At 39.3% G+C, this 26,667-nt stretch overlaps 1 protein-coding gene across 7 annotated transcripts in view; it reads left to right on the top strand.

Annotated features, from left to right (window-relative positions):
- Positions 1 to 1,265: 1,265 nt before the first annotated feature.
- Positions 1,266 to 26,667, top strand: part of TUT4 (terminal uridylyl transferase 4) — a 44,501-nt gene continuing 19,099 nt past the window's right edge. For 3 of the 7 annotated variants that reach the window (XM_086842082.1, XM_086842080.1, XM_086842078.1), the window contains exons 1-13: positions 1,266 to 1,541; positions 9,743 to 10,416; positions 12,106 to 12,269; positions 15,680 to 15,796; positions 17,852 to 18,029; positions 20,165 to 20,253; positions 21,103 to 21,154; positions 21,699 to 21,768; positions 22,708 to 22,834; positions 23,277 to 23,396; positions 23,776 to 23,997; positions 24,149 to 24,323; positions 25,683 to 26,425. In XM_086842082.1, the coding sequence (XP_086698208.1) occupies positions 9,855 to 10,416; positions 12,106 to 12,269; positions 15,680 to 15,796; positions 17,852 to 18,029; positions 20,165 to 20,253; positions 21,103 to 21,154; positions 21,699 to 21,768; positions 22,708 to 22,834; positions 23,277 to 23,396; positions 23,776 to 23,997; positions 24,149 to 24,323; positions 25,683 to 26,425 (2,619 nt within the window). In that variant the 5' untranslated portion in view covers positions 1,266 to 1,541; positions 9,743 to 9,854. Of the gene's footprint in view, positions 1,542 to 7,594; positions 7,772 to 9,742; positions 10,417 to 12,105; positions 12,270 to 15,679; positions 15,797 to 17,851; positions 18,030 to 20,164; positions 20,254 to 21,102; positions 21,155 to 21,698; positions 21,769 to 22,707; positions 22,835 to 23,276; positions 23,397 to 23,775; positions 23,998 to 24,148; positions 24,324 to 25,682; positions 26,426 to 26,667 lie in introns of those variants that run through there. The other 4 variants (XM_086842083.1, XM_086842081.1, XM_086842079.1 and 1 more) reach the window with 2 other exon arrangements.

The following is a 26,667-nucleotide window of genomic DNA, read 5'->3' as shown; positions in this document are numbered from 1 at the left end:
TTAACCTCAGCTGCCCTCACGGCAGCACTGCTGTTTCTGTCTCTGCTGCCTGGGACTGTCGCACGTCCCTGAAGGTGAATCCCATGAGCAATACCTTGAGCTACCCAGTCCTAATTTTGTCAAGTGTGAACTTCAAGTGAACCAAAAAAACCAAAAACCAACCCAGGTTACCTCTATGGGTTGTGCTGACTTCACAATACATTCAGAAGTATGTCTTGTCAGTATGTATAGAATCCTGTATTACAGATTTTGCAACTTTTGTTTGCCTACACAAATTCCCTGAGGTAGTGTTTCCAGCACTACTATTCATATTACTTTTAATAGTTTCCTTTGAACCCGTTTCATAGTTCAACACTGATCTTTTACATGCCTTGTTTTCCTGGAAAGGCCTCCTTAGCCTGGGCTAGGAAGTGCCAACAGCAGGGTATTTCACTGCCAAAAAGGGGTAGTACTGGATCACAGAGGGATTTGCCTCAGACAAGCACTTGCCAGTGCCTTTAGGTCACCGTCCAGCACTGCCAAGAGCCGGCAGGCTGGCTCTTCTCCCCCGGGACCTGCGGATCTGCCAGCAGACATGCTGGCCAAGCCACTGTCCCTGGCTGCTGCCGGGGCCAGCTTCATAGCCAAGCTCAGGGAGCCTGGAGTCATTTCCCCAGCTCCCCGGAGCACACCCGCCCGTCTCCACCGAGCACAGGGGGAGGGGGAGAGGCAGAGGGGAAGCAGAGATCAAGGCCCGGGCTCTAGCGAGCTCTAACCTGCTCCACGGGGCCTGGGCAGCCAATGCCTCATCGCTCTCCTGACAGGAGGGTGTAGGCAGGAGGGGCCGGCCCCTTCTGCCGTGCCTGTAGGGAGAGGACCGGAGGAAATGGTTCTATGCTGACACAGGGGAGATTCAGATTAGATACGAATTAAAAAATCGTTCCCCGTTAGGGTGGTCAGGCACTGAATAGGTTGCCCTATGGAGTCACCATCCCTGGAGGTTTTTAGGAGGCGTCTGGACCTGGCGCTGGGTGCTGTGGCTTTAGTGGCTGTAGGGATAAAGTGGCAGCGCTGGGTGCACGGTTCGACTGGGTGATCTTAAATGTCTCTTCCAACCTGGCTGATTCTATACGTAAGAAGAGGCATAGGAAGAGAAACAAGGGGGAAAACTAGAATGGCTGTTGGGGGGTAATTAAAGAAAAAAAAAATGCTGCTTCTTCCCTCATCCCCGCTTGCCGCTCTGACACTGGGGGAGGGAGGCCTTGAACGCCGGGGGAGAAGGGGGGGGGCGCGTCGCCCCCTCAGCAAGGGGGAGGTTCTGAGGCACAAGGGGCTCCCCGGCAGAACCGGGGCGGTGCGGGCAGCTTGCCCGGCTCGGTCCCCGCCGCCGCCGCCCCGCAGCGCCGCCGCCCTCGGGGCGCTCCCGCCCGCCTTCGCCCCATAATGCACCGCGCCGCTGACATGGCGGCCGGGCCGGACTGAGCCGCTGCCGTCGGGGCCTGCAGCAGCCGCAGCCGGGCATGGCGGGGGCGCCGCGCCGGCTCCGCTAGCGCCGCACACAGGTACCGGGGCTCGGGGGCTCTCTGCAGCCGGGGGCGGTGGCCCGGGGGGAGGCGGGCTCGGGGGGTCCTGTCCGCGCCGGCGCCCCCCGCCCCAGCCCTGCCCCGCCTCGACGGCCCGCCGCGGCCTCGGGCCCCGCGCCCGGGCGGGGGGGAAGCGCCGGGGTCCGCCGCGCGGGGGCCGCCCCAAGGTCAGCGGGGGGCCGGGGCCGCCCCCGGGGGCGCATCCGGCCCGGAGCTGGTGCGTGCGGTTTGTTGTTCGCACGCCGTGTGGAATTAAATGATGCGGGGGGGAGAGACCACCGCAGTCGGCCAGGCCCGCGGGGAAATGCCCCGTGTGCGGGGCTGCCCTCGAGAGCCGTGCCCGCTCCGCCGTGAGAGGGTCTCCTTTCCGTGGATTGCGATCTGCCTGGATTGACACCCAGGCATCCCTTCGCCGACGTCGTTGTGCTCTTTTGTTGGCTTATTTTGTGTACAAATACAGCTGAACGACTTTGCTGCTTTTGCAATATGTTGCAATTTGCCAGTTGGCTGAATGTGTCATATTACCTGAGGCCTCCTGGCTTTTAAGGTTGTTTCTGGGTATATCAAAGGAGGATGAGCTCGTAACACACAGAGAAACAATATAATCGGATTTAAACTAAGGTAGAGATTAGTACATTAAAAAGATAGTTGTATATAAGTATGGATATAATAAATTTTTTTTATATCCATGACGCCTCCACATCACTTGGCTTCCTGAGCACCATGCCCTGGATTCAGGGGTCGTTGCATTTGCTTGCAAATAGAGGATACATGATGTTTATGGTTTTGACTTGTGCTCCCGGTTTCAGTGGTTGCCTTTTGGATAGTCTGACCCCAGATAGTTATGACATAATTATTTCCGTGACAAGAAAAGTAAGCCAGCCACAGAACTTTGACTTAATTACAGTACCTGGCAGAAGATGCTATATTAGGAGTAAGAGGTCTCTTTTACAAATACCAATTTTGCAATGAGCTTTTTTTAATCATTTTTCTACTTAACTTTAGTGAAAACCTTCATAAAATTAATTCTGTGATGAAATTACCTTTTACCAGAACATATATTGGCATATGTTCCCAGAAGATAGACACAGAGGGATCAGAAAGTTCCTCCTGTGTTCTGTTCTTGTGCAGAGGACAGCTGGGACTTTCTGCTCATACCTCAGCTTGCAATGGTAAAGAAGCTGCTGGATGCCACGGGACACCTGCACTGTGCAGGGCATTTATCCGGTTCTTCCTCTGAAAGGAATTGCTGCAATGGAGAGAAAGAAGGGGGGGGCAGGATTTCCCTGTGTTGTACTTGAAAGCAAGATATTCCTGAGGAGCTCCTCTTAACTGTCTTGTAGATCTGCTTGTCAGTCATGGTTCAGGATTGTTGTATTCGTGTTGATACCATAAGGCAGTTTGACTGTCTGAGAGTATATACTGTGTCCAAGTTGGAATTCTGGCTTTTTAAACTTTTCAAAACATTTCTACTAAATTAAGTTCATTTTTGTCACTATCTTAGTGAAATACTACAATACCAGTACTGACTTGTACTGAGAGCTCATGGAAAGAAGGATCTTTCAATTTGCTTAGTGGATTAATGTGCACAATGGAAGCAGTCCAGTGGAAGTCAACATTTCTGGTGCTTTTGGCACATTAAGACTGTTTTGTATATTGCTTGATAAATTGTTTAACTTAGAAGTACTGAAGACCTAAATATTGTAACAATGCACATGATTTTAATTTTTAGTCTTTTTTTTTTTCCTTTTATTTGCACAGAAATGCGTGCATACATGTATGTGCACACATGCTGTATCCTTGATTTGTAATTTTGCTTCTAAGGTTTCAGCAAGTCTTTGAAAAAAAACCAGTTTATCTGATGTTCTTAGATTTTATTTGCATTTCTGTTGATGCATGAAATACTACTGCCAGCAAGAAGTAACTTTCAGATTTTAGTTTTTGGTGTCAGCAAAGCTTGACACAGGAGTCTGGAGTCAGTTTTGTGTTACAAACGATTGTGACTCAGTCCACTGAGTGTGGCTGTGTTCTTGACAGCTTTCCTGAAGTCGTGATTTTCAGCATGTTTCTTTCAGTAGGGAAAGTGCTGAATGCTGGTGAACTGGCATAAGGATACTTGTAGAGGATTTGTTTGCTTTTGCTGCGGTTTGTGAACTGGTTTGCAGCTGGTATAAAGCAGTTCAAAGATCATCCCTTCCTCAAGGATTCCAGTTTGGGTGAAGGGCTCACTGTTGCTTAAATAAAAGATCCAGATAAGCTTCTATGCCACAATACATACTGCTTTAGCATTTAGCATAGCACTGAGCATAAGTGAAAGTTAAGATCAAGGTGAAAAAAATTGGTTTCAGTGTGTGGCTGCCATTTAAACCAGTTTTGTGATCATTTGAGGCCTCTGGAAGCCTCTGAAAGGCTCTAAACCAGTGCAGTGCTCTATTGTGCTTTCCCAGCCTCCTCATGGGTACTTGGACTGATGTTGTATGTGTTTGTTTTTGAAGTTAGAGCTCCCTTGTTCCTGCTCTGCTCTCAGCATGAATGGTGCGGCATATGGGGAGATTTGGGGCAGGTGCTGCCCCTCTTCCAGCTCCAGGATTTGCTGCAGTTGGTTCTGAGGTGTAAAGGACTATTGCAGTAAAACGTAGGATCAGAACCAAAATGTACAAAAGCACGAGGAGCCTATATGAAATAGAGTGGTGGGAGAGACTGTTGTAACACAGGTGGTGTGACTGAGAGAGGATGGCTTTCCTGAGCTTGGCACGGGAGGCAGCAGCAGTAGTAGGGTCAGAAAGAGGTAGTTCTTGGCGTTGGGTGACGTTAGTTTGTCTCACCTTCTCAGTGAGTCATACAGTGCTGTAGAAAAAACAGTGAGTCAATGCAGATTAATCTGTAACAAGCGTATCCCTTATGGATCTCCTATCCGGCGTGTTTTGTTCACTTCATAATTTATTGTAAGGTATTTGCACCTACATATGTTACAAAGTTTTGTATAAGATAAAGCCTTTCTTGTTACTTCATTTATTTGGCAGTAGTTTTGTAAATTGCATATCATCCTGATACAGTGTTATATATTTTTACATGTGTATATATACCCAGTTATTTATCTAATGATGACTCCTTAGAAGTTTTCAATCTTCCACATTGTAAATGCATCATCAGAGCCTTCCTGTCTTCACTGAGCCCAGAGTGCCAATTTTGTTGCATCTTTGATTTGTGTGCTAAAGTTTATGTGCACTGTGCTGTGTTCCTTCTGGGTAGATTTTTACACTAGTATTACACTTATTAGGATAAATTCTATAGCCTGTAGTAAGAGGGAGTTCTGCAACACTATGTAGCACTTATGTTTGTTACTAAGAATACCGATGGGTTTAGTGCTGGGGAGTCTGAAGCGCTTTAGTGGCCAGTAATCTCTGATAGTTTTCGTTTTAAGTACTTTGAAAAAACATCAAGCATGGGTAGTAGTTTGTACTAAGTTATGCCTAGTTCATCATAAACCAAACATAAATTTGTGATAATTTTTTTTTAAACCATTGACAAAGAACATGGGAGAGGTTTGAATGATTTGTAGAAGTTCTCAGAAAACTGGGCCCAAGACTGTAAACAGTCACAAAAGACCCCCCCACCCCAGCAGCACATTTGGGGTGTCCATAGACATCACCTGTGCTGCACTCCAAGCAGACAACCTTTCCTGTTGTTCCTGACTGTGGCTGTAACCTTTGTTTGCAGAATTTCCTTTTATTTTTGTTGAGGAAGTTCAGCTGGGCTATATTGGTAATGAGGCGAGGGGGGCACTGAGGTTAATCACCCCACTTACTGTTGGAAGGCTGGCTGGGAGATTTGAGCTTAAGGACAATCATAATGGGAGAGATAAAAGCAGGTCTTGGATAAAATACAAGTCTCCCTATCTCAAAGGAGGGAATGCTTTATAGAAAGAGGTTGATAACACTTATGTTTGTAGTACTTTCTGTGTTTATATTTTATCTAGTACTCCCCAGGGAAACAAAACTTACAAGCCTGTTCTCTTTCCTTTCAGTTGCCTTTCTACAGTCTAGTCCCTACTTTTGGACATTTCAGCCAATTGGGACCACATTTTAGAACGTATTTGAAGTAATGTCAAAGGGTCACTGAGTTTCTGTCTGTTTTCTGGAACAATTATACCTCAGGAGAGGAGAGATCTCTGCTGAGGGGGAAGCAGGAGGAAGTTCCATTTCCTTGTAGGGAGTAGCTACAACCCAGACAGGGCTCCAGCACGTCTGCCCTGCTTGCCCAAGGGGCTGTGATTGAGAGTGGGATAGAGGAGCACAAAATGAATGTGTAGGAAACCAGGTAGAGTCAGTTCTGCTGCTAATGAAATTAAAAATCTTAAAGCTTTACAAAAGAGCAACTCGGAATGCAAGAACTCACGGTTTAACTTGGCCTTCTTCTTTGAAGAGGCCCTGTTATGTCAAAGGCTGACCCAAAATGTATGTATTGAGAGGAAGAAATGGTAGAAGAGGTAGAAATACCTTCTTGAAAGTTTGTTGGTGGTTTTCTTTTTCCCCCTCCTTGGGAGTAAGCCTTACTCTGATTCTTTGCAATTCAAATGCAAAGTTTTCTAATGCTAGTCTGCAAGGTGGAAGAAACAAAAAAAAAAATTGGCAGAAATGAAAGTGAAACATCCTAGTTTCTTCATTTCGTGAACCTGAAATGAATTCTAACCAGAGCTGATTTTAAACATTTTTAACTTGGTTGCTGTAGGTATGTATAGATTTTTTAATACTTTTCTGGAGTTTACAGTCAGCTATCTTGCCTGACCTCAAGCTGTTGTATTTCAGCCAGATTATTTTTCTAAGAAGATCCAAGAGCTGAGCTAGATTTCAGAGGAGTTACTGGCACTTTACACTCAGAAAGCAGGGGAAACTGAGTCTCTTGTAACACTGGGATATTGAATAAATGGAATATGCTGAAATGGTTTCAACAGGTTAATCATACCCCACTTTGCAGACGCAGGCAAAATGCTCTGGCTTTATTGCCAGCCTGGCTGGGAGAAAATTCTTCTTTGATTCCAGGTCTGGCAATCTGGTATGAGCCTGAGCTTGTGAATAAGACGTGCCATCCAGGTTTCTACAAAGATGCCACCTCAGCACTGATTCACTCCAGTCCATTGTTTTGTTTCTAACCAAGTTTTTTTTTTTTAAAGGCACTCCTTCCCTCTCCCCATTTCCCTCTCTCCCTCTGTCATACGGAGATATATGTCATCTATCTGATAGAGGATGATCTTCTTGTCCTGTCCTGGGTTCAAGAGAAGTCTCTTTTTGCTTCTTATACAAAGTTTCATTAGTTTATTTTGCAGTTCCATGTGAGATGGTAATTTGGTTACTCTTGAATATGTTGCAGAAGTTTAAATTATTTCTTATTTGCTAAATCATGTCAGTACTAAAGAGCAAAAGGAAAGAAAAAGAAATCCCAAAGTTCAACATTATTATTGCACTTGCATTTCAGATTCTGCATTTCATTGTGGAACTCCTAACTTTTTTTTCATATAGAATATTCTTGTCTTATGAAATGTCATGACCTCTCTTCATTCATATTTCTTAGGAATAAAGACTAAATCTTCTTTTTAACATTACTTACATTTGAGTACATTCTTGATATGTAACACTATCACAGTACTCAATTCATTAGCTGGGTTCTAGTTTTTAATAGCGGTTTCTTTAGTTTCTTTTTCCCATCACGTTTGTACATTTGATTAAAGTTTATACATTCTCTTTGGATATACAATTGTGTATTTAATTGAATGGACTAGATCAAATAATTGGGATAATTTTTGCAGATTTTTTTAAAACCTTTTTTAAAAATTCGACTCTAACATCGTGACACATACGAAAACAAATTGCAGCCCCACTTTTCCTCCAATGCCGGAGTTTCATGGTAGCTTTAACCTGGAAGTGGTGCCAACAGGAGCTGTCCCCACCCTACGAGTTGTTTGTTATTACCAGGCGAGCTCCTCCTCCTCCTGCCTGGTGCCAGCTTTATGTTGAGCTGGATTGGTTTTCCGGTTTGGTGCCGGCAGAGCTGCCCGAGGGAGGAGCAGCCCCGGCGGTGGGGAAGGACTGAGCCTGGAGCTGGGCTCGCCGTGCTCCCGGCCGGGGCCGAAAGGGAATTGCTCGGTGTCTTTGTGCTTTGGCTTTGTTTGTTGGCTCGCTGAGTTTTTCTCTCCTCTTCAGGTTGAACAAGTAAAGCGTGATTAGTTTATAATTTGAAAAATCATACTCCCATTTCTCTTTAGGTTACATGAAATTAAAAACCAAAGCCACCGTAGAGTTTAAAGACAGTGATGGGTACAGAGCTGTGACAGCTCACCAACCTCTAAATATATATATATATATATACAGTATAAATATAGGGTTTTATACTGATATATATATATTTATACAGTATAAATAAAGGGTTTTATACTGCTGCTCAGGGACTACAGTAACTTGAATTTAGCCAACCTGGAGGAACCCTGGGCTGTCCTTACCACCCTGAGGCTTCAGCAGTGCTGGTACAGGTGGGCAGGAGTTCCTGCTGCTTTTTGGTTTGCTATGGGAAAGACTGGCTACAGTCCAAAGGCAAATATTATTTAATCTTTGCGATTTTGGGTCTAGAAGTAAGAACCAGGTGCAATCAATGTTTAATAGAAAATAGTTGCAATATTAACGTATTTGTGAGATAAAATACTTGGCCATTGGAACAGCTTTAGGAATGGAGATTTTTTTCTTCTTCAGGTTTTATATTTTATTGAAGAATGTGACACTAACAGCATCTTCAGGAAAATGCTTGTGGGTTTTGTTTCTTTGATTTTTCACTTTTGAAAGTGAAAAAAATTTTTAGGTACTTTCTATTGTCTCAGTAGAGACCTAAGATAACCATTTTTAGTACATGCTTTGTGTCCTGAAGTATTTTCTGATTTGTGTCTCATTAAAATGAGAGATGGTAACTGTATTATATAGCCTGAAAAAAAAGTACTCTACTTAATATTGATAATTTTCAGAAAGGGTTGTTTGTTTGGTTTTTTTTTCATAAGCAGTCATTTTAATCTGATCCTTTATTTTGGTTCTTGTTTTTAAGGTACAAAAGTATGTTGTGATACTTTTAATAGCTGTAATTCATAGACTTTTCTATTATTTATTTTCTTCACTAAATGATAAGTGATGGGTTTTCTAAAACCCAGAAACTTCCATGGGTCATGCATTTACCTAGCAAATATGCAACTGGACAACAAGGAAAGAGAGAAACTCTGCATTCCATATTTTGCTATAGTTTTACAAAAATAATTTTCTTCTTTGTCTAATGCTTCATTCTTGTAGTTTTTATTACTGTCTAAATGTTGTTATAAGAAAAAAAGTCCAAGTTCTTGCTGTCGATTCTTGCCTTCATTTTCTGTATTAATAAGACTAATTCCTTGCAAACAATCCAACTTGTGCTGAGCCCCTTCCCACTGGAAACACAACCTTTGAGTTGCCTCCAACCTAAATCTCAGATGATCATATACCACCAAAAGGCCCGAGGTTTAGATGAGGAAAGTTAATCTGCAGTTAAAGTATTTACTATTTGTGGGGTTTTTTTCCTAAGAAAAATCTTACTTACTTGCTGGCAGTTAATTTATATGAGAATAGGAGGTGTGGGTTGTTGGTCAGGTTTATTAATACTTTAAGCTATATCTCTAAATGCTTTTTTAAATCAGTTAATAAAATGGAGCTTGCTTGCTGGAAACTGAATTAGTTTTCTCTAGTGGCTAATTTGAGCTGTGTGTTTATTGAGTGATATTTTTTAGATGTGTTAATTTTTTTTTTATTTTTTTTTCCCAGTGTAGTTGCAGACATCTTGGCTCTTGTTTTTGTTCAGATAGCCAGAAATAGGAAGGGAAGAAAAAAGCAAGCTGTTGGCAGGTTTATCACTGAGTGTTTTTTAGAATGTTCTGCCATTTTTTTGTCTCTTCATAGCCCTCCTCTTTTAAATGCAAATCAAAATTATCAAAATTTTCATGCGTTTTATTTTAACACTGGAATGTATTGTGAAAATGCACTTCTGCCTGTGGGGGGAATATGCTTCTATAATAATTAATATTAACACCTTCCTTTAGAGAAGTTTATTTAATGAGCTGTCTACAGAGAGATTTAGCCTTTTTCCTTAATTTTAAAAATGTCTTATTATTTCTTCAGTAGACAATCAGCTACGATTCTTGCCTGCACAGAGGATTTAAAATCAACTGCAAATTGCTGAAGAATTGCACTTCAAGTGGTCCCAAGACAGGAGAAGCAGGTCTTCACTATAATGGAAGAGGCCAAGAGCTCAAAGAATGGAAATCATGACCCAAGGAAGTCTGTCCGTCTTGTCTGTGAGGAAGGCAAAACAGTCAAAGTTACAATTAATCAAAATTATAAGCATAATAGAAATGACAAATCTGTGAAGGATGTTGGGAGAAGTTCTCCAAGTGGGAATAGCAGCAGAAAAAGTAAACAAAATGATGTTTGTTCTGAAAAACAAGGAGAAAATAAATCATGCAAAGTAAATAGTTGTATTCCTGGAACTAAAGATTTGGGATCAAGTGTTCAGGATCGAAGTCATGGAAAAGCAAAAAAATTTTCTAATTTATCATCAGCAATGGAAAACCTGAAACAGACAAAACCCCAGCCAGTGGGAGAAAATGCTCCAGGCTCCCAAGTTTCAGGGAATGGGATCAGTATGGAAAACTTAACAGCTACTCAGAAAGGGAAACTGGTGCTGGAAAATCCAGTGGGAGTTCATACTTTGAAGACTAGTGTTGATCATGCTGGTGATCCTGGTAAGACTGCTGCAGATCAAAGAAAAATGGAACATAAGCCTGATGACTTCAGTGAGTATTAGTTAATGCTGTCTTATTCCATTTTCTTCTGGTGCAATTGCTGATGGTCTGAAATGAGCTTTGAAATGTTTCTGTTAGTGTTATTTTTTTTTGCACGTACGAAGTTGCTGGTTGCATTTAGAGAGAACATGATGTTAATACAAGCATATTGCTTAGAGAACAAGAGATTATGATAATAGCTGTCCTTTTTTCTTATGCTTAAGACCTAAACATCTTTGTAAGCTACTTAGTGTGCGTGGGTTTTAGGCAGTTTTGTGAATTTAGTGTCTTATGAAGGGGGAACCCTTCCTAATGTCATTGCCACTTAGGGAAATGCCAGTTATTACTGCTTTTCAGAAAGATCAGGGGGAAAATGGGAAAGAAAAGTTCTTATTATCGTAGAGGGGAAATATTTACTTCTTTTCTGTGACCATTGTGTTCTTTTTCTTACTAAAAATGTTTAAAGTAGGCTTTGGCAGGTGGCTTTTTCATTTGGGGAGCTCTGGAATACCTATCATCCATCAGTGGTTACCCTTATGAGTCTGTATTTATTACACATATTTTTCAATGTCAAAATTAAATATGTTGATCAAGCTTTGTCTCACCAGGTTAATTCCATAGCTCAGGATTTGTCACACTTCTTTAGAATGCATTTTTTTCTTTCATGAAAATGCTGTTTTAAGATGCCAGCCAGTGTAGACCTTCTGTTTGAAGTATTTCCCACAGCTACAGCAGTTGCTTGTATGGAAATACAAGGAAAATAATAAAGTGTGTGGTTTTTTTAGCTGTGTTAATAGTGTTTAACAGGAAAAACAAGTTCAAGTGGCAGCATCCTGTGATCGGTCGGCTCTTTGTAGACCACCATTATGTACCGTGGGGACCATCTGTCACTGAGAAACCAGGACTTGAAAACTTACTCAGCTTTGATTCCTTGCTAGTCTGGGGGCACTGATCTCATTTGAAAGGAAAGAAAAAGGAAAAGAAAAGACAAAGCCCAAATAAGCTTCACTTTTGCTTATGTAAAAGCGACTGGACTAATTTGCTGTGGATGTTTGCGGAGATGAGTGGCCTGTGACCAATGCACAGGCATGTGGAGGAACTGGCCCTGTGGCACTGGGCTGAGTTTGGGAGCAGCAGCGTTGCAGAGCTCAGTGGCTTCTGTCTGTGTGCAAGAGGTGTCACGGAGCATTCAGGTGTGACCCCAGCAGCTTCCAGGCTCAGGGCTGGGATTGCCTGGCGACTGGCTCCGTAAGGTCGTTTGGGTGAACGTCTTTGAGGCAGTTCTCTGACTTACTTCCTTAACAAAATGTGTTGTGTACAATAACTTTATGCCTAATATTTGTTGTTTCTTTTACAGTAGGGCATTTGGATCTTGTTTACTCTGTTCTGGATGACAAAGCCCTTTCTTGTTTTGAACAATTTTAAGAGACAGAGTTTTTGACTGAAACACAGAATTAATTTACCTCCTCATTTTGCGTTTTTGACAGCACTCTTAGTAGCAGATTAGTCTCTGAAGTCTTTTTAAAATGCTGGTTAACATACTGGAATGATTTAATGTATAAGGTGATCTTGGCCAGTGTTTAGACAAAAAAACTGGAATGTAACTCTGATTTGTGTCTGGTTCTTAGCTGCTCTGTACTCTAATTTTCACTTTTCCTTTCCTTGAATCACTCTGAAGAAAATAACTGTTTCTTGCTTTAGGTAAAATAAAGAATTCTGAATCAACAAAAGAACATACATTGGAAGCGGATTATTTAGAAAACACTGGTGTTATTGATGAATCTAATCTGACAGTTGAACAGCAACTAGGATTGAAACAAGCTGAAGAACGTCTGGAAAGAGATTATATCTCCCGACTTGAAAAAGTAGGTTGGGTTATTTATCAGATAAAAAAGAAAATGTGTGTCCTCTTTCATTATCATCACCATATTTCTGGTTGGGTGGTATTTCTATTACAGCCTGCTGCTTCTGTTTCTTTCTTCTTAATAATGAGTTACTTTCTGATCTAAGATATTGTCTCCAGTAGTTGACTAGTTGTTCATGGTGGCAGATGATATGGATTGGAAACTTAGTGTTCCTTTTGTGACACATGTAGCCTTTGCAGAATAGTATTTTTAAAATTTTCTAGACCTGAAGGTTTACAGTTCCAGTATTTAAATAAGATTTTATCTTATAAGATTTAGGCTTGATTCTGTGGAAACTCAGAATGCAGAACAGAAAAGAACCTTGAGCTTTATTTAGTGTGTTACCTCTCACCAGTCCTAGTCTCTATATTGGAGATGACTGCTTGAAAATGTTCACCTAAATTGTTCTAATATTATCTCTAGTGAAACAAATGTTGAAGTTAGTGTAGGTAACCCTGAAGTTTTTGTTAATGTCTAATGGAAGCATTTTAATCCTTCATATGTTGTCCTAGGAAAATAACCAAAAGTTTATTACTTTTTTCATACCATTCTGCACATGGGAAAATCATTCCCATTCCTGCAGTCAAACCTTTTTTAGGCTCTCTTTGTTCACTGGTCTTGTGGGTTTTTAGTTCCTGGTTCATTCTTGTTGATTTTCTCTAGACACACAGTGTGTAAGCAGTGTTCAAAGTTGGACATTCAATTTCAGCTGAAGTCTTGCATATAAAGAGGAAAGCTGACTTAATCTCTCTGAAATATGGCATTTTTGTTTTGGTTCTCTGCTTTTTTAGCAGCATTAGGATGTTAGCTTATAGTTGGAGCAGCAATGATTCCCATTGCCTTTCCTTAAGAATTGGTCTATCAGGTGTTTCCAGCCCTCTATGTTTTGCAGTTTATAATACCTAGGGAACGATACTTTGCTCTGATATTATTTAGTTGAAGCTTATTTATTCCACTTCTCTAACTTTTTGTCATCTCTGAATTTTTGTCGTTTTACATCTTCTGTATCCTCTTCCAAGTTAATATCTTTTGCAATTGTAGTCAGCCCACCTTCTGTTGCGTTTCCCACCTCTTCAACAAAAGTGTGGCTATTTCTGCCCCCACAAGGACCCCTGCTGAAGAATGCTTGGCACATGCTTCTAGGTACAAGTGCCCTGAGGACAGTTCTCTCAGCAGTTTTGCTCCCACCTTACTGTTCTTTATTTAGATAGTATTTATGGTCTCCTTTTGAGACTGATACTATGACAAGCGTACAATGTCTGCTGCCGCTTCTTCAAGAGCTATGACTTATCTTTAAAAAAGCAACTCTAAGATTGGGTTAGTGCAATTTGTTTGTAGCAGACCAGGTTGTCTGTCACCTCTGACCTCTTTTTTCCCTATGTGCTTATTACAAATGTATTACAGTATTTTTCTGAATGCTAATTCTGACTGGTGTCTGATTCCTTGGCTCATCTTATTTAGCCCTTTAAAGATATTCTTAAATTTCTCTTTCTTGATCATCTGGAATCTTCCCATTCTCTGTGAATTCTTTAAAATACAGCTGGCTCTTTTATAGATTAGCTCCTTGAGTATCCAAGGACAAATTTCATGAGACCTGGCTTATTTGGGTGCATCTGTCTTACAAAAGTAGTAGTCTGTAAGTTTTCTGTCTTGTTAATTTGAGTTTTTGCCCTTTTCATTTGAGTTAAGCATAATTAGATGATTTTAAAAGTCTTCACAATAAAGGCAAAATAAAAGTTTTTACATGATTCAGCCTTCCTTGGCAACATCTATTAGCAGAATACTGTGGATCAATACTGTAAATAAATATAATTTTTTTCAAAAGTACTTTTACTGCTGATACTCACTTTATTATAAAAGAATGGTAAAATACTTTTTTATCTACTTCAGTCATCAGGCATCAAATACTGGAATCTTCCCAGGTAGCCAAATGTAACTGTCTAAAAGTTGTTTTCCAAATGGATGTTTAATTTCATCTTACTAGATACCTGTCTTAGAGAAAATAGGGGTAAAGAGAATTAGTAATTAAAACAATATTTTAAATTTATATTTACTCTGTAGTTGGAGGGTATCAGACTGGTTGTTTTTTTCCTTTAAAGCAAAAGGTCAAACTCAGTAAGCAGTAAGTGGAAAAACTTGCCCAAATTTAACAGTGGTTTAGGTCTCCACATGGTAAGTCAGATTTGTTTAACTGATCAGCAGTCCACCTCTGTGTCTTAAAATGGTGTTCATTCATTGTTGTGTCACTGTTTAAACATCTGATCTTTTCATTACACTTTTTGGGTTTAGTAAATGTAGATGTATTAGAATTAGGATGAAAATGTTAAAGTAGTTTTTTTCTTTCCCAGTTATTGGAAAAGTCTAAAAGTCTGGAGAAAAGTCTGGAGAAAAACTAAAATGTTTTTTTTTTTTATTTGAGCCCTTTTGTCTCTGCAGTGAGCTTTTCAAAAGGTTTCCAATCTCTGTAGCTGTGATCTGTTAGAGCAAGAAAATACAATTGCAGGATGAGAGAGATAAAGTGGAGTATTTGGGAACAAGCCCTTCTCTTTGCAGAGTCCTTTCTGCCTTTTAGTCCAGCGGGTCTTAATGGCTTCCTGGCTGAATAAACTCCATGGTATCCCCTCGTGGACCCTAGGAAAAGAGATTCCTTTCTTCCCCATCATCCCTGGAGGTTTGACTTCTAGAAGACTTGGGGCTCTCCCAGGCAGCCACTCTCCATTTGTGTACTCCATCTCTGCCAGTCTGTCTGTACAAAAAGGTGCTTGTTCTGCAAGTGTCTCCAATTCTGAGCATCCCAGAGTATTCATCAGAGTGGAATACCATCAGCCCTTGCTGGAGGACGGCACCTTGGCCGAGCACAGTGATTCGGAAGTTGCTGTGTTCCCCTGGCCGTGCCCTTTCTGACAGGGGCAGAGCTGCTGCCCTTGCTCCCTGCAGACAGCACCGTGACACAACAGGTGACACAGCAGGGCTGGACATGGCTGGGCTGCTGCCATTTCCTCAGCAGAGAAAGGCCAGGGGATGCTGAGATTTATCCAGTAATTAAAAGCTTCACCTGACAGGTGAATGGCTTACTGGCCTTTAGGTCAGCCTTAAGAAGCATAAAGTCTTCAGCCTTAATCTTATTTCACTAAATTTACTGAGAAATACAATATTCAGGTCATCTCACTTCTTTCCCTCACTCTGCTCTCATGTCATACAGATAAAAATCCATTTCTGCTTGCTTTTTGAAGATTGCCTAATGTTTGCAAAGCACCTTGACATTAAAAGTATTACGTAATAGTTAAATACGGTTTATTAATCAAAAAATTGAGTTTTTCAGGCTCTACTGGTAGATATACTTGTTTCAATCTATGGCAATTTTTCCTCAGCGTTCCCCAGAATACACCAACTGTCAGTATCTATGCAAACTCTGCTTAGTCCACATTGAAAATATCCAGGGAGCCCACAAGCATATTAAGGAAAAACGTCATAAGAAAAATATAATGGTAAGTTAACATAATTATGGCTATTTTTTTATTTCTTTTCCTCCTCTGTTTTTTTATTTTATTTTTTAAATTAAAATATATGGGAGTTTTTTGTTATGTGGTTTGTTTTCTTTGATCATGTTCATTTAGGTGAAAGTTGTGTGCTGAGCAGAGATCAACAAATTTCTGCTTTCTGTTTAAGAGGAAGGGCTTAATGATTTGTCCAGGCAGAGAGGAAAGGACATTTTTGGTCACTGCTTCTGAAATAGTGTCTCTGAGTAGTGAGCAGTTCATCATACTAATAACAGAATGCAAGGTAACTTAGGTGAGAAATATATATTACATAAAAATATATTCAGTTTTTCTGTTTTCTGAAAATAATGCCACTGGTAGCAGGACCTACAGGGATTAGAGATGGGGTTGGGGATGTTGTTTTTATGTTATTTTTACTTTGGCTGACTTGTGAAGCTTAGAGGAGTTATAGGAGGGAAGGATTTTGTTCACTCATCATCACCTTGCGTTTATTAATGTGTTTAATATGAAAAGCAGTTCTAAGGCTTACAAAGAGAAAACCAGCTCCTTTATCAGACACCACAGGGTTTTGCTCTAAAGAGCTGTTACATTGCAAGAAATCCAATAAAAGGTGCACAGATTTTCTTGCCAGCCCATTTTTGTAAATGCTGGTGAAGAGCTACAGATTCCCCAGTATGCTGGATTTTGTGATTTAGATGGTTAAAATTCCTCTTTCTGTAACCATTCCTCAAAATTCAGTCAAATTACTTTCACATGTTTCCATAGATTTCTTGCCATACTTCCGTTTTTCATTAATGCTCTAATTCTAAAACGTGTGCAAGTCGTCACCTGGAAGACTCCAAATGCCATGAATCCATTAAACCTCAGAAAGTAACATTTTTACATTATGGTCAGTGATTATTTGTAAAGGATTCTGGTTCTCTCATTGTCTCCTAAACTTCATCATACTTTAAAAAATGAGCCAGCCCCATGATTGATTTATAAATACTTCCTTATCATGCTTTTCATCTGGGCATGAAGATGAGAATTGAGCAATGAGGTTTCTCTAGCACTGAATGGAATTCTGGAGGACAGGGAGCAGTTTCCCTTTTTAACTCTTGCCCCAAATAGCTTTATGTTGTGTGCAACATCATGGTGATACCTATGTAACTGTCCTAAATGTCACTTCATAAAATGCTCCTGTTTACAGCTCTGTGAGATACATGACAATCAAATAAACTCAGCAGCAGCTGTGGTTTCCCAACTCCAGAAAAATCCTAACGTGGTGACATAAAAAAATCCCATACTGCTTTAAAAATGCTCCTATTCTTTCTTACACTAAATTTGTTCAGATAAGAACAGAAGAATTGAGAGATGCAGCCTAGAGCTAAACAAACGTTTTCATACTGTACTGTGTTTTCTTAGTGCCTATATATTTTATAGTTTTTATTTTTTTCAGTCATATTTTTCATGAAGTTGATGAATTCATGAAACAAGGGGTTGCTGTACTTAGTCCCAAATGACTCGAGTCCCAAATTAATTGATGCATCTGACATGTTCTTGCTGTTGGATTGGGTGCACTAAATCCATTACTTTCTGGAGCCAGCTGTTTAAGCAGTAATGGGACTCAACTTACAAAGTTCCCTTGGAGCTAGGAATACTTTTTCTGCCTCTGAAAGCTTTCAATCCACTCTGAAAAACTCCATGTGACTTTTCCAGCTCAGTTACTTTTATTATGTAGGAACAATTACAGCTTTTTATTTTCTTGGATGAATTCTGCTTCAGAACTGTCAGAAAATGTGGTCCAGGAATGGAATACAGAAGATTCCCTCCCCAGTTGCCAGCTGTGAAACAACATTCTGTTTTAAACACTGAGCATCTGCTCTCATTCAAGGGACCACACTATTGTATCAGCCAGTTAGGCCAGGCAGATTTGCTGCTTTTGGAAGTGTTTGGTCAGGATACAAACAACAATCAGCATGTTCCAGTATCATATAGCAGTAAGAAATAGCCTTTTCCTCTTAAAATACCAGTTTTTACTTATATCATCCACCAATTGTTCAGGAGAAGCAAGAAGAAAACGAGCTGCGGGCGCTTCCCCCGCCCTCGCCTGCACAGTTGGCTGCTCTGAGTTTCACTCTCATCGAGGCAGCAAATGAACAAGGCATCTCAGATGAGGACTTCAGAATTCGGCAAGAAATTGTAAATGAGATGGAGAAAATTATTCAGCAGCCCTTACCAGGTATTCATAGTATTCTCCATTTTCTTTAGGTGAAAATTTTTCATTTTTTTTACATATATTTTTTAATGCTTTCACTAATGGTGAATGAGTGTATTTGGGGTTAAATTATCTTGATAGTGTACAATATTAGTATATACAGAATTTTTAATGCAGGCTGGCAGTTGATTTAAAAATAGTTAACAAATGTACAAAAAGGGGAAAATCTGATTGCTCTTATTTGTACTTCTTTCTGATGTATTTCTTAATCTCTTTAAATTGGTGGGATAACATAACAAGAGGAATATTTGACATTTGCTTCTTTGCATTGATTTCCAATCAGCTCCTACAGTTAATATACTAGGAGTTTGAAATCAGATTTTTGGAGCTGCAGTGATGTTGACTTTGTGCTAACAGTGGTTTGGTGTTCAGTGCATCGGAACAGAAGAAAATTGTTGTCATAAAAAGGTTTTAAATTTTTAATTTCATCTATATTGGAATCAGGTGTTTGATCTATATGGTCCATTTGTTTTAGAAATACCTTTTTTTCCCTTTGCTCTATAAAAATAAAGGAGTAAGAAAGATTTTGTTATCTGCAGGATGAACAGCTTTAGTTTTAGGTGCTTTATGAAATATCTGCTTAAACACAAGAATAGAATAGGTCTTTGTAGGGTGGAGGTTTGCTAATCTGTTTGCTCTGTAAGTGGCTCCTAGTGCAAACTTCTGTTCTGGCACTCCAGGGAGTTTTCCACTGATAGTGGGAAGCATAAGACAAAGCTTTTTCACATAACATTTTTACATAAATACTCAGGAAAATTATTGTTACTTTGTTTGGACTGATGAGCTTCTGTGGAGGTGTAGGAGTAATGGAAGGGGAGTCTGTAATAGTAAATGACAGTTTGTTATTCTCCTTTTCAAAGCCAGCTATGTTTTACTGAATGTGTTTTCCTCAGTTGTAAATTTGGAAAAATTTAATTCACGCACTGTGTAGAAAACATCTGATCTTCTGGCATGATTTTCTCTTGAGATCACATTAGAACTATGCAAAAATTCTTACTACTATGATAAGTCATTGGAAGAAATTGCAAATTATTATTAACCATGCAGACTAATTCTGAGAGGGCTGTTTTCTAAGCAGTGAAAATAGGCTTGAAGCTATGTATGTGTAACATCTATTTTCAATTTTTAGAGTAATTTTGTTGATGTTTCTGATTGAAAGAGTTTGGTCAGAATACACATGAAGGAAGTTATACAGGAAAAACCCTCTTTGCTCTGAGGGTGGTTGAACACTGGCACAGGTTGCCTAGAAAGGTTTTGGACTCTCCATCCATGCAGATTTTCAAAACCCTACTGGACACACTCTGGGAAACCTGATTTAGCTGACCCTGCTTGAGCAGGGTGTTTGATTTGGGAAAGATTGAGAACACTCATTTTTCAGCTAATTTAAGTATGGGAGACCCTAATTTCTATTACAGGAAAGTTTTCATCTGCAAAAATTTCATTGTGAATTGGGATAAATTATTGTTTATGGAATGGGGTGGCATTTCTCATATTATTGCTGAGTAGGTACTTCCTAGTTAATTTAGATCTGTTCTGAATCTTTGCAGGTAACTATTAACTAAAACACTGAATGGACACTATTTTCTGGGCCTTGGACTATATTGAAGTTATGCTTTATAAACATATTTTGTAATGAACAGTGTGTTGGAACTTGCTGATGGAATAAACAGATTGGTGCCTCATACAGAAGTCTGTGAGGCAACAAAGAATTTTATAATTGGATAAATACTGCAGTGAAATCAAGCTGTATTTAACAAAAGCTGTTATAGAAAATCCTACACTGAGATGGTGACAGTTATTGTTACTTCATATTTAATTTTTTATTAAAAACAAACAGAACTAAAGCTACATTTCAAAAAATCTTTAAAACAGCTTGGAAAATGTTGGACATTTGGTGATTACAGTATTTGAATTATTTGTTTTCCTGTGATGCTGTGTTATGGCAGTGCCTATCCTTCCCAGGAGTGAGGAAGGGATTCAGTGTTCATTAATCTGGGAGTGTCACTCATGAGGTGAAATATCTAAAGCAAGGTATGCATCATCTACTAAAGAAAAAATTATTTACTAACTGTTAAATAATTATGTTTCTCTCTCTCCAGACTGTTCTCTGAGGATGTATGGCTCCTGTCTAACTAGATTTGCTTTTAAGACCAGTGATGTTAACATCGATATCAAATTTCCCCCTAAGGTGTGTAGATATTATCTTCTATTAACTAAGACTGGTGTATAAGTCAAGACCATCCATATTTATTTCTCTTCCATTGCCTTCATCTTCTTTTGGGGCACATGGTGTTAGAATAGCACAAAGCATCAAATCTTTGATTTGATACCAGCTGTGCTGTGGAGGAAGTTTTCACTGCTCTTTAGATAACTATAATTCTTGGGTGTATCTTTTGTTTTTGGACAACATTATTCTAGGCTTTTTCTAATTTTTTTTGAGTAAGCACTGAAGCAGTATGAAAATGGTTGGCTTGACTAAATGTGCTTCCATGAGTTCATGATTCAGACTGTAAGCTCTTGTAGGTTTTGATTTTCCCCCTCTCCCCCACCTTGTAAAATTTGGTATAAAAGTGACATTCGTTAGGTGGTGAAGTTGTTGGTTCATGTTTATTGTGTGATATTAGCAGCACATTGTTGATAGGCACTCAACTGCATGTGTTTTAAAATTGTAACCTTTAAAAACCCCTGGGAAAGTCTTGACATTAAATTCTTTATTGCTGTCCTTTTCTTGTAGTATACATTGACAATAAAATTGCTGAATATACAGCAAGTGCTTGTATTTATCTTGTTAATGCAGAACGAGAACAGAAATGTTGACTAGAGCTGTAGGCTAAAAGAAAGCTGACTGTGAGGTTTACTGGCACCTGTTTTCATGGTGTAGACAGGTACAGTTAACTTTTTCATTAATACTGACACATGATCTCACTATTTTGAAGGACACAAAGTTACTAGTTGTGCAACTGAAGTAGTTTGAAATAAAATGTAAAATAAAACATTAGTCTCAATAATGCAACCTGCTCTGATTTTGTCATTGTAGATGAGTCAACCAGATGTTCTGATTCAGGTGCTTGAGATCTTGAAGAACAGTGGTGAGTTTTAGCTCATTTCTGTTTAACATTCTCTCTGCTGCTTAGTTGTTTTTATATCAAATTTTTCTGTAAACTTAGAAAAATTGATTGGTTTATGAATGTGATTTTTATGAACACCAGTGCTTGTGTGAATGAGAGATGAGAAACTGCAGCAAGAGAATGGCAACCCCATTAATCCAGTTCAGGTTGCCAGAAGTTGGGGCAGTAGTGTCAGATGGCAGAACAAAAAAATTTAACCTTTTGTAGGATGAATTCTAAGCAGCAAACTCAAAAGCTGCTTTCCACTTGCACATGTGCATGAGTGAGAGCTGTTCCAAGACTTCTAAAACTTGAAGCTTCATGGTTCTGTCAGGAACACAGGCTGGCTGATTCTGGTGGTGAGCATCAAAAGTAACCGGAAAAAATTGATACTGCTTAGCAATGCAGCAGTTAATTTGAGTTGTTCTGAAAAATCATGGTAGAAATCTAATAATTTTAAAGACAGAATTGGGAAAACTGTAAGAAACTTTGAAACAAAGTGTATTTTTTCTCCCTCATTGCTTAGCTGTCTACTCAGATGTGGAGTCGGATTTCCATGCCAAAGTTCCTGTTGTCTTTTGCAAAGATGTTAAAAGGTATGTGTGACTGAAAGAAGCTTTTAATGAGCTACTCTGCTTGTTCACAGCAGCTGCTTGCCTGCACTCCTGACAAGAAGTATTACTGTAACATTCAGCTAACATATGTATTAAGAGAGAATTGCTCATACACAGAAATGTAATCTAGAAAGAGAGCTGCTTTTTTGTGCTACACAGAACTCTCTGGGTGTAGGAATCTGAATTTACTGTTCTCCTTTCAGTTAACTGGGGGAAAAGTGGGATGGTTTTCAGTTACTTAAATTTTTGCCAGCAACTTTAAGCCAAGGCCTTAAAAACATTTTATAAGATACACATGGCCAGAAAGGACACATCATCTGACATTTTCAGTAAATTCCTAAGAAGCAGCAGCCTGCAAAATGAAATATGATTTCTTTACTGGCCAGAGGTATGGACTGAAACTCTGGGGAGGTAAATGCAATGAGAGTGGGCTTGTCTTTTCCTGTATTTGTAACAGAACAGAAGTAATTATTCTGAGAAGCTAAAGGAACTATTTTGTGGGTTTGCCTTCTCTTAATATACAGCAGGTCTGGAGAATTAATTTATTAATTTAAGTGTTTGGAATGTAGATGATATATTTGAAATTATATATTTTATATACATTTTCAATTATATATACAATTGAATTGTGCAGTATAATGTAACTAAGTAATGGCAAAAAATGAACAAATTCTTAAGGCTGTTTTATATTTTTAGCTGTTGTGATCTTCTGTAAGTTCTAGATGCACTTGATAAGTTAATAGTAAAGAAAATGTAATTTTATTCTGTAGCTTTTGTTTAAAAAATTCAGGTTCTTACATAGGGAGACACTGATGGTTGTTTTTATTACAGTGGGTGTGATGCCCCACCTCTCCCCTGCCCCAAGCATCATCTATATCACAAAGTGATAACCCTTTATTTGTTCTGCATTTGTGATTGCAGTGGTTTGACATGTAAAGTAAGTGCTAGGAATGACGTGGCTTGCCTTACAACTGACCTGCTGGCTGCACTTGGTAAACTGGAGCCTGTCCTGATTCCCTTGGTTCTGGCTTTCCGCTACTGGGCTAGAGTAAGTTGTTTAGTTATCCTCAATACTTCTTTTTAAGCACTGTGTACAGTGTAGTGTATAATGTACAAGAATATGTTTGTGGAAAGAGCTTCATGCCACTGCTTCACCCCACCTCCATACATGAGATGCCACTGTACAATAACGCGTTTCAGAGCTGACTGAAATTCTAGACAGAAGCAAAAATATGTCCCACAATCACAGTACGTGGTGAAACTGAAAAGAGTAATATATGATAGTATTCCTTAAGGCACTCTATGAATTGCTACAGTTTGTATTTTGTCTGTATGTGGCATGGCACGCCCACTGCAGTTTCTGACATACAGCATTTTCTGTTTCACTCTAGTATATTTCTCACGTTTCTATAGTATTTGTCCTTTTATGATAGATTGTAAATGAAAATTCTGGTGTTACATCAGAAAAGTAATTATTTCTTCTCTTACAGCTCTGTCACATTGACTGTCAGGCTGAAGGCGGGATTCCCTCATATTCCTTTGCCTTAATGGTGATATTTTTTCTTCAACAAAGAAAACCACGTATTTTACCATCCTATTTGGGCAATTGGGTGAGTGATTTGGTTATATAATAAGCTTATTGTTAAATTGTTGGCATTATTTCTGTGTTCTACAGCCTCATAAAAATGCAGAATTTGATTGCCAAAGAAAATTATAAATAAACTGCATTGGTACTTAATGCTCACACAGATGATGACTGATGATTCTGAAGACTTTTTTAAAAGGCACTTGTAGCAGGCTGTATAGTATTATCAGTGTTTTGGAGAAAAGGCAATTATTTTCTTCTTTATTTCTCTGAATTTCTGTCTCTGACATCTGTTAATCTTGAGGGGTATGAATACCACAGTAGTCAGTGTTATATTTGCTGAAAACTGTTTGTTGTATGTATTATATACAGTCTTGTTTCAGAGCTACTTTAATATTTGTTAGATTGAAGGCTTTGATTCGAAGAGGCCAGATGACCACCAGTTGAAAGGGGTGGAAGATGAAGAATTTGTAAGGTGGGAGTACAAACCACCCACAAATGGTGCAGCAAAAAACTCTGTTGGTGCAGAGAGCAAAGCTAAAGTTGAACAACAAAAGGGTGGTGGCAAGAAGGCAACAAGCTCAGAAGTGGACAACCAAAGCAATGCAAAAGAGAAACATGGGATTGTAAGTCCTCACTTCATTTAATTGAAAACCATTTTTTGTCCTCATCCCTTTTTTTTTATTTTTAAACACTGATGTTGGATGGAACGAGGACAAAAAATGGGGGAGTATTAATTTCTTATTGCAGTTGAGCACTTGTGTCCATGTTTTTCAGTCTCTCTTAGCATTCAAAACTCCTCACCAAGTTTCACTGGGGCAACTGTGGTTGGAACTTTTGAAGTTTTACACACTGGAATTTGCTTTGGAGGAATATGTCATCAGCATACGGGTGCAAGAGCTCTTAACCAGAGAGAATAAAAACTGGCCTAAGAGGCGAATAGCCATTGAAGGTAGGCTGATCCCTTCCCACTTCTGCAGTCATCTGCATTAGCATCTTTATTTGCTTAACTTGCAAATCTCTTACAAGAATCTAGACAATAAGTTTTTAAAATGTATATATTTTGTCAGCTAATACAGTCTCTTTAAGGACAAGTCTTCTCTGTCTAAAAAGCAGGGAAAGTCACTGAGTTACAGAGCAGTGTATGGCATTCTCAATTTGCCTTAAGAATAGAGAAACTGGGTATTTGAGGAAGGCTAAGAAACCATGTAAGTTGATACTTTTGTAAAAGCATGAATAATGTCTTTTGAACACTTTCTAGAGATGTTGCTGAAGTGGCATATCTGTAACACTTGAGGCGATGGAGAGGACAAAGACAATCATACAGACAGAGAATGAGGTACAGAGGTACATTGAAGGATGAGTCAATAAGGTACAAGAAGAGTGAGAAGGAAAAGTAGAACAGAAAAACAAGCAATGAATTCTTGAGGCACAGGTTGAGTAGTGGATGTTGAGATCACTCCTGTGACTTTAATTTCCTCTCCCAATTCTTTTCTTCAATCACTTTTAGCTAGAGTTTAGAAAAAGTAGGCAGGTGTTTATTCAACATGTGGGATGTAAGGTGACAGGACAAATCATTGAGGAAGAAGTGAAAAATAATTTCACAAAACCAGATTGCATTCTGGTTCTGACACCTGCTGTTGTTGGGTTATTTATGTTGTTGTTTCCTTTATGTTTTTTTACTTCTCATTTTTGCCTTTTTTTTTCCCCCCCCCCAATGTTATGTTTGTAGCTCATATTGTAAAGTAACAGAATCTCAGTTTGGTACTATCTTCCAGGCAAACTTATAGCAGCTATGCAGGAGCTCTTTTTGCTTGGAAAACATGTTTGATCTAAAAATCGTTAGGAAGGACTAAGAATGGATCCTGGTGAGATTGGTTCATACAATCCTTAAATCCTTAATGTTACTCTTAGACAAATGAATTTCTGAAGGGAAATGGCAATCCTTCCTCAGTGGAAGAAGAAAGGTTCTGGCTGGCCTCTATTTATTTTGCCTTTGTATGTTTATTATGCTTTCTACTTTAGAAATTGGCCATATAATGGTGCAATATACCCATGGTTTTCTTTTTGCATAATACTATTTAGAATTGTTTATGATAGCCAGCCATTCATGGCTGCATGTTGGTATGTTTTGTATGGAAGAATCCTGAAAAAACTTGTGGGTCTTTCATTCTCTAAGTATATCCATATACAATTCTGGATTATAATATAAGAATCTCCTTAACTGCCCTATAATAACTTAGGGATTTCAGCTTCTTTATGAAATGTGGAAGTTAAAGATTACTAATGAAATTGTTCTTTTCCTTCACAGATCCTTTTGCACTAAAGAGGAATGTCGCACGAAGTCTAAATAGCCAGATGGTATTTGAGTACATCCTGGAGCGATTTAGGACAGCGTATAAATATTTTGCATGTCCACAAAGTAAAGATGGGATTAAATCCAAGCCAGATATCAAGAAGAAAGAAAAAGGGAAGATGAATAATAAGAAATCCACAAGATCGGAAGAGCCTGTAGCAAACTGTTGCCTTCCACAAGGGGAAAATGTTGTAGATAGAGAAGTTATAGGAAGTGGATGTAACATGGCAGAGAATGAAGTTGAATGTAATAAAGTGGTAGAAGCTGTAGCCAAAAGATGTGCTTCCCAGAACATGGACTCTTTGGTACTTTCAACATTGGACTCTAGCTATGATGAAGACAAACAAGAAGCTTTATCCCTTATTTCCAATGAATGCTGTGAATTAAAGGAAAAATCACCTCAAGAGAGGGATGATTTAGAAATTTCAGTGTGTCTAACTGAGGGTGAACTCAGCCACCACTGTAACTGCAGTGCACATCAGCTTGATGACACAAATTCCAGTAGTGAGTTTTCTGATGCTGAAAATAGGCAGAGTTTGGTAACGGAGTCGTCTCCACAGGCAAAGTGCACTGGCACCCCAGCTACCTCGGCCAGCTGCAAAGCAGTGCTGGAAACCCAGGATCTCAAAGAGGAAGGCAGGCTCTCAACAGAAGAAATGCATTATGTGTTTGATAAGTTTATTTTTACTTCAGGAAAGGTAAGCAGTGCTGGTCATGTATCACTGAGCCATTACTTTTAAGTCATTAAATCTAAGAGTGGATGGGTGTTGGGATTCCACAGTGATTGTTTCAGTCTGGGTTATGGGTGGGAGCTCTGGCATTTGTAGAGTACCTGTTATTCAGCACTGGAAACACCACCCCGTGTGACATTAAATGGTCTCTTCAAATTAAATTCAAATTGAATTTGAATTAAATGGTCTCTTTCCCTCATTTTAAGCTT

The sequence above is a fragment of the Cyanistes caeruleus genome, chromosome 9, assembly GCF_971803275.1.
Source record: "Cyanistes caeruleus chromosome 9, bCyaCae1.hap1.1, whole genome shotgun sequence".
In the NCBI taxonomy this organism is placed as follows: domain Eukaryota; kingdom Metazoa; phylum Chordata; class Aves; order Passeriformes; family Paridae; genus Cyanistes; species Cyanistes caeruleus.
This window is presented reverse-complemented; position numbering and strand designations above follow the sequence as displayed.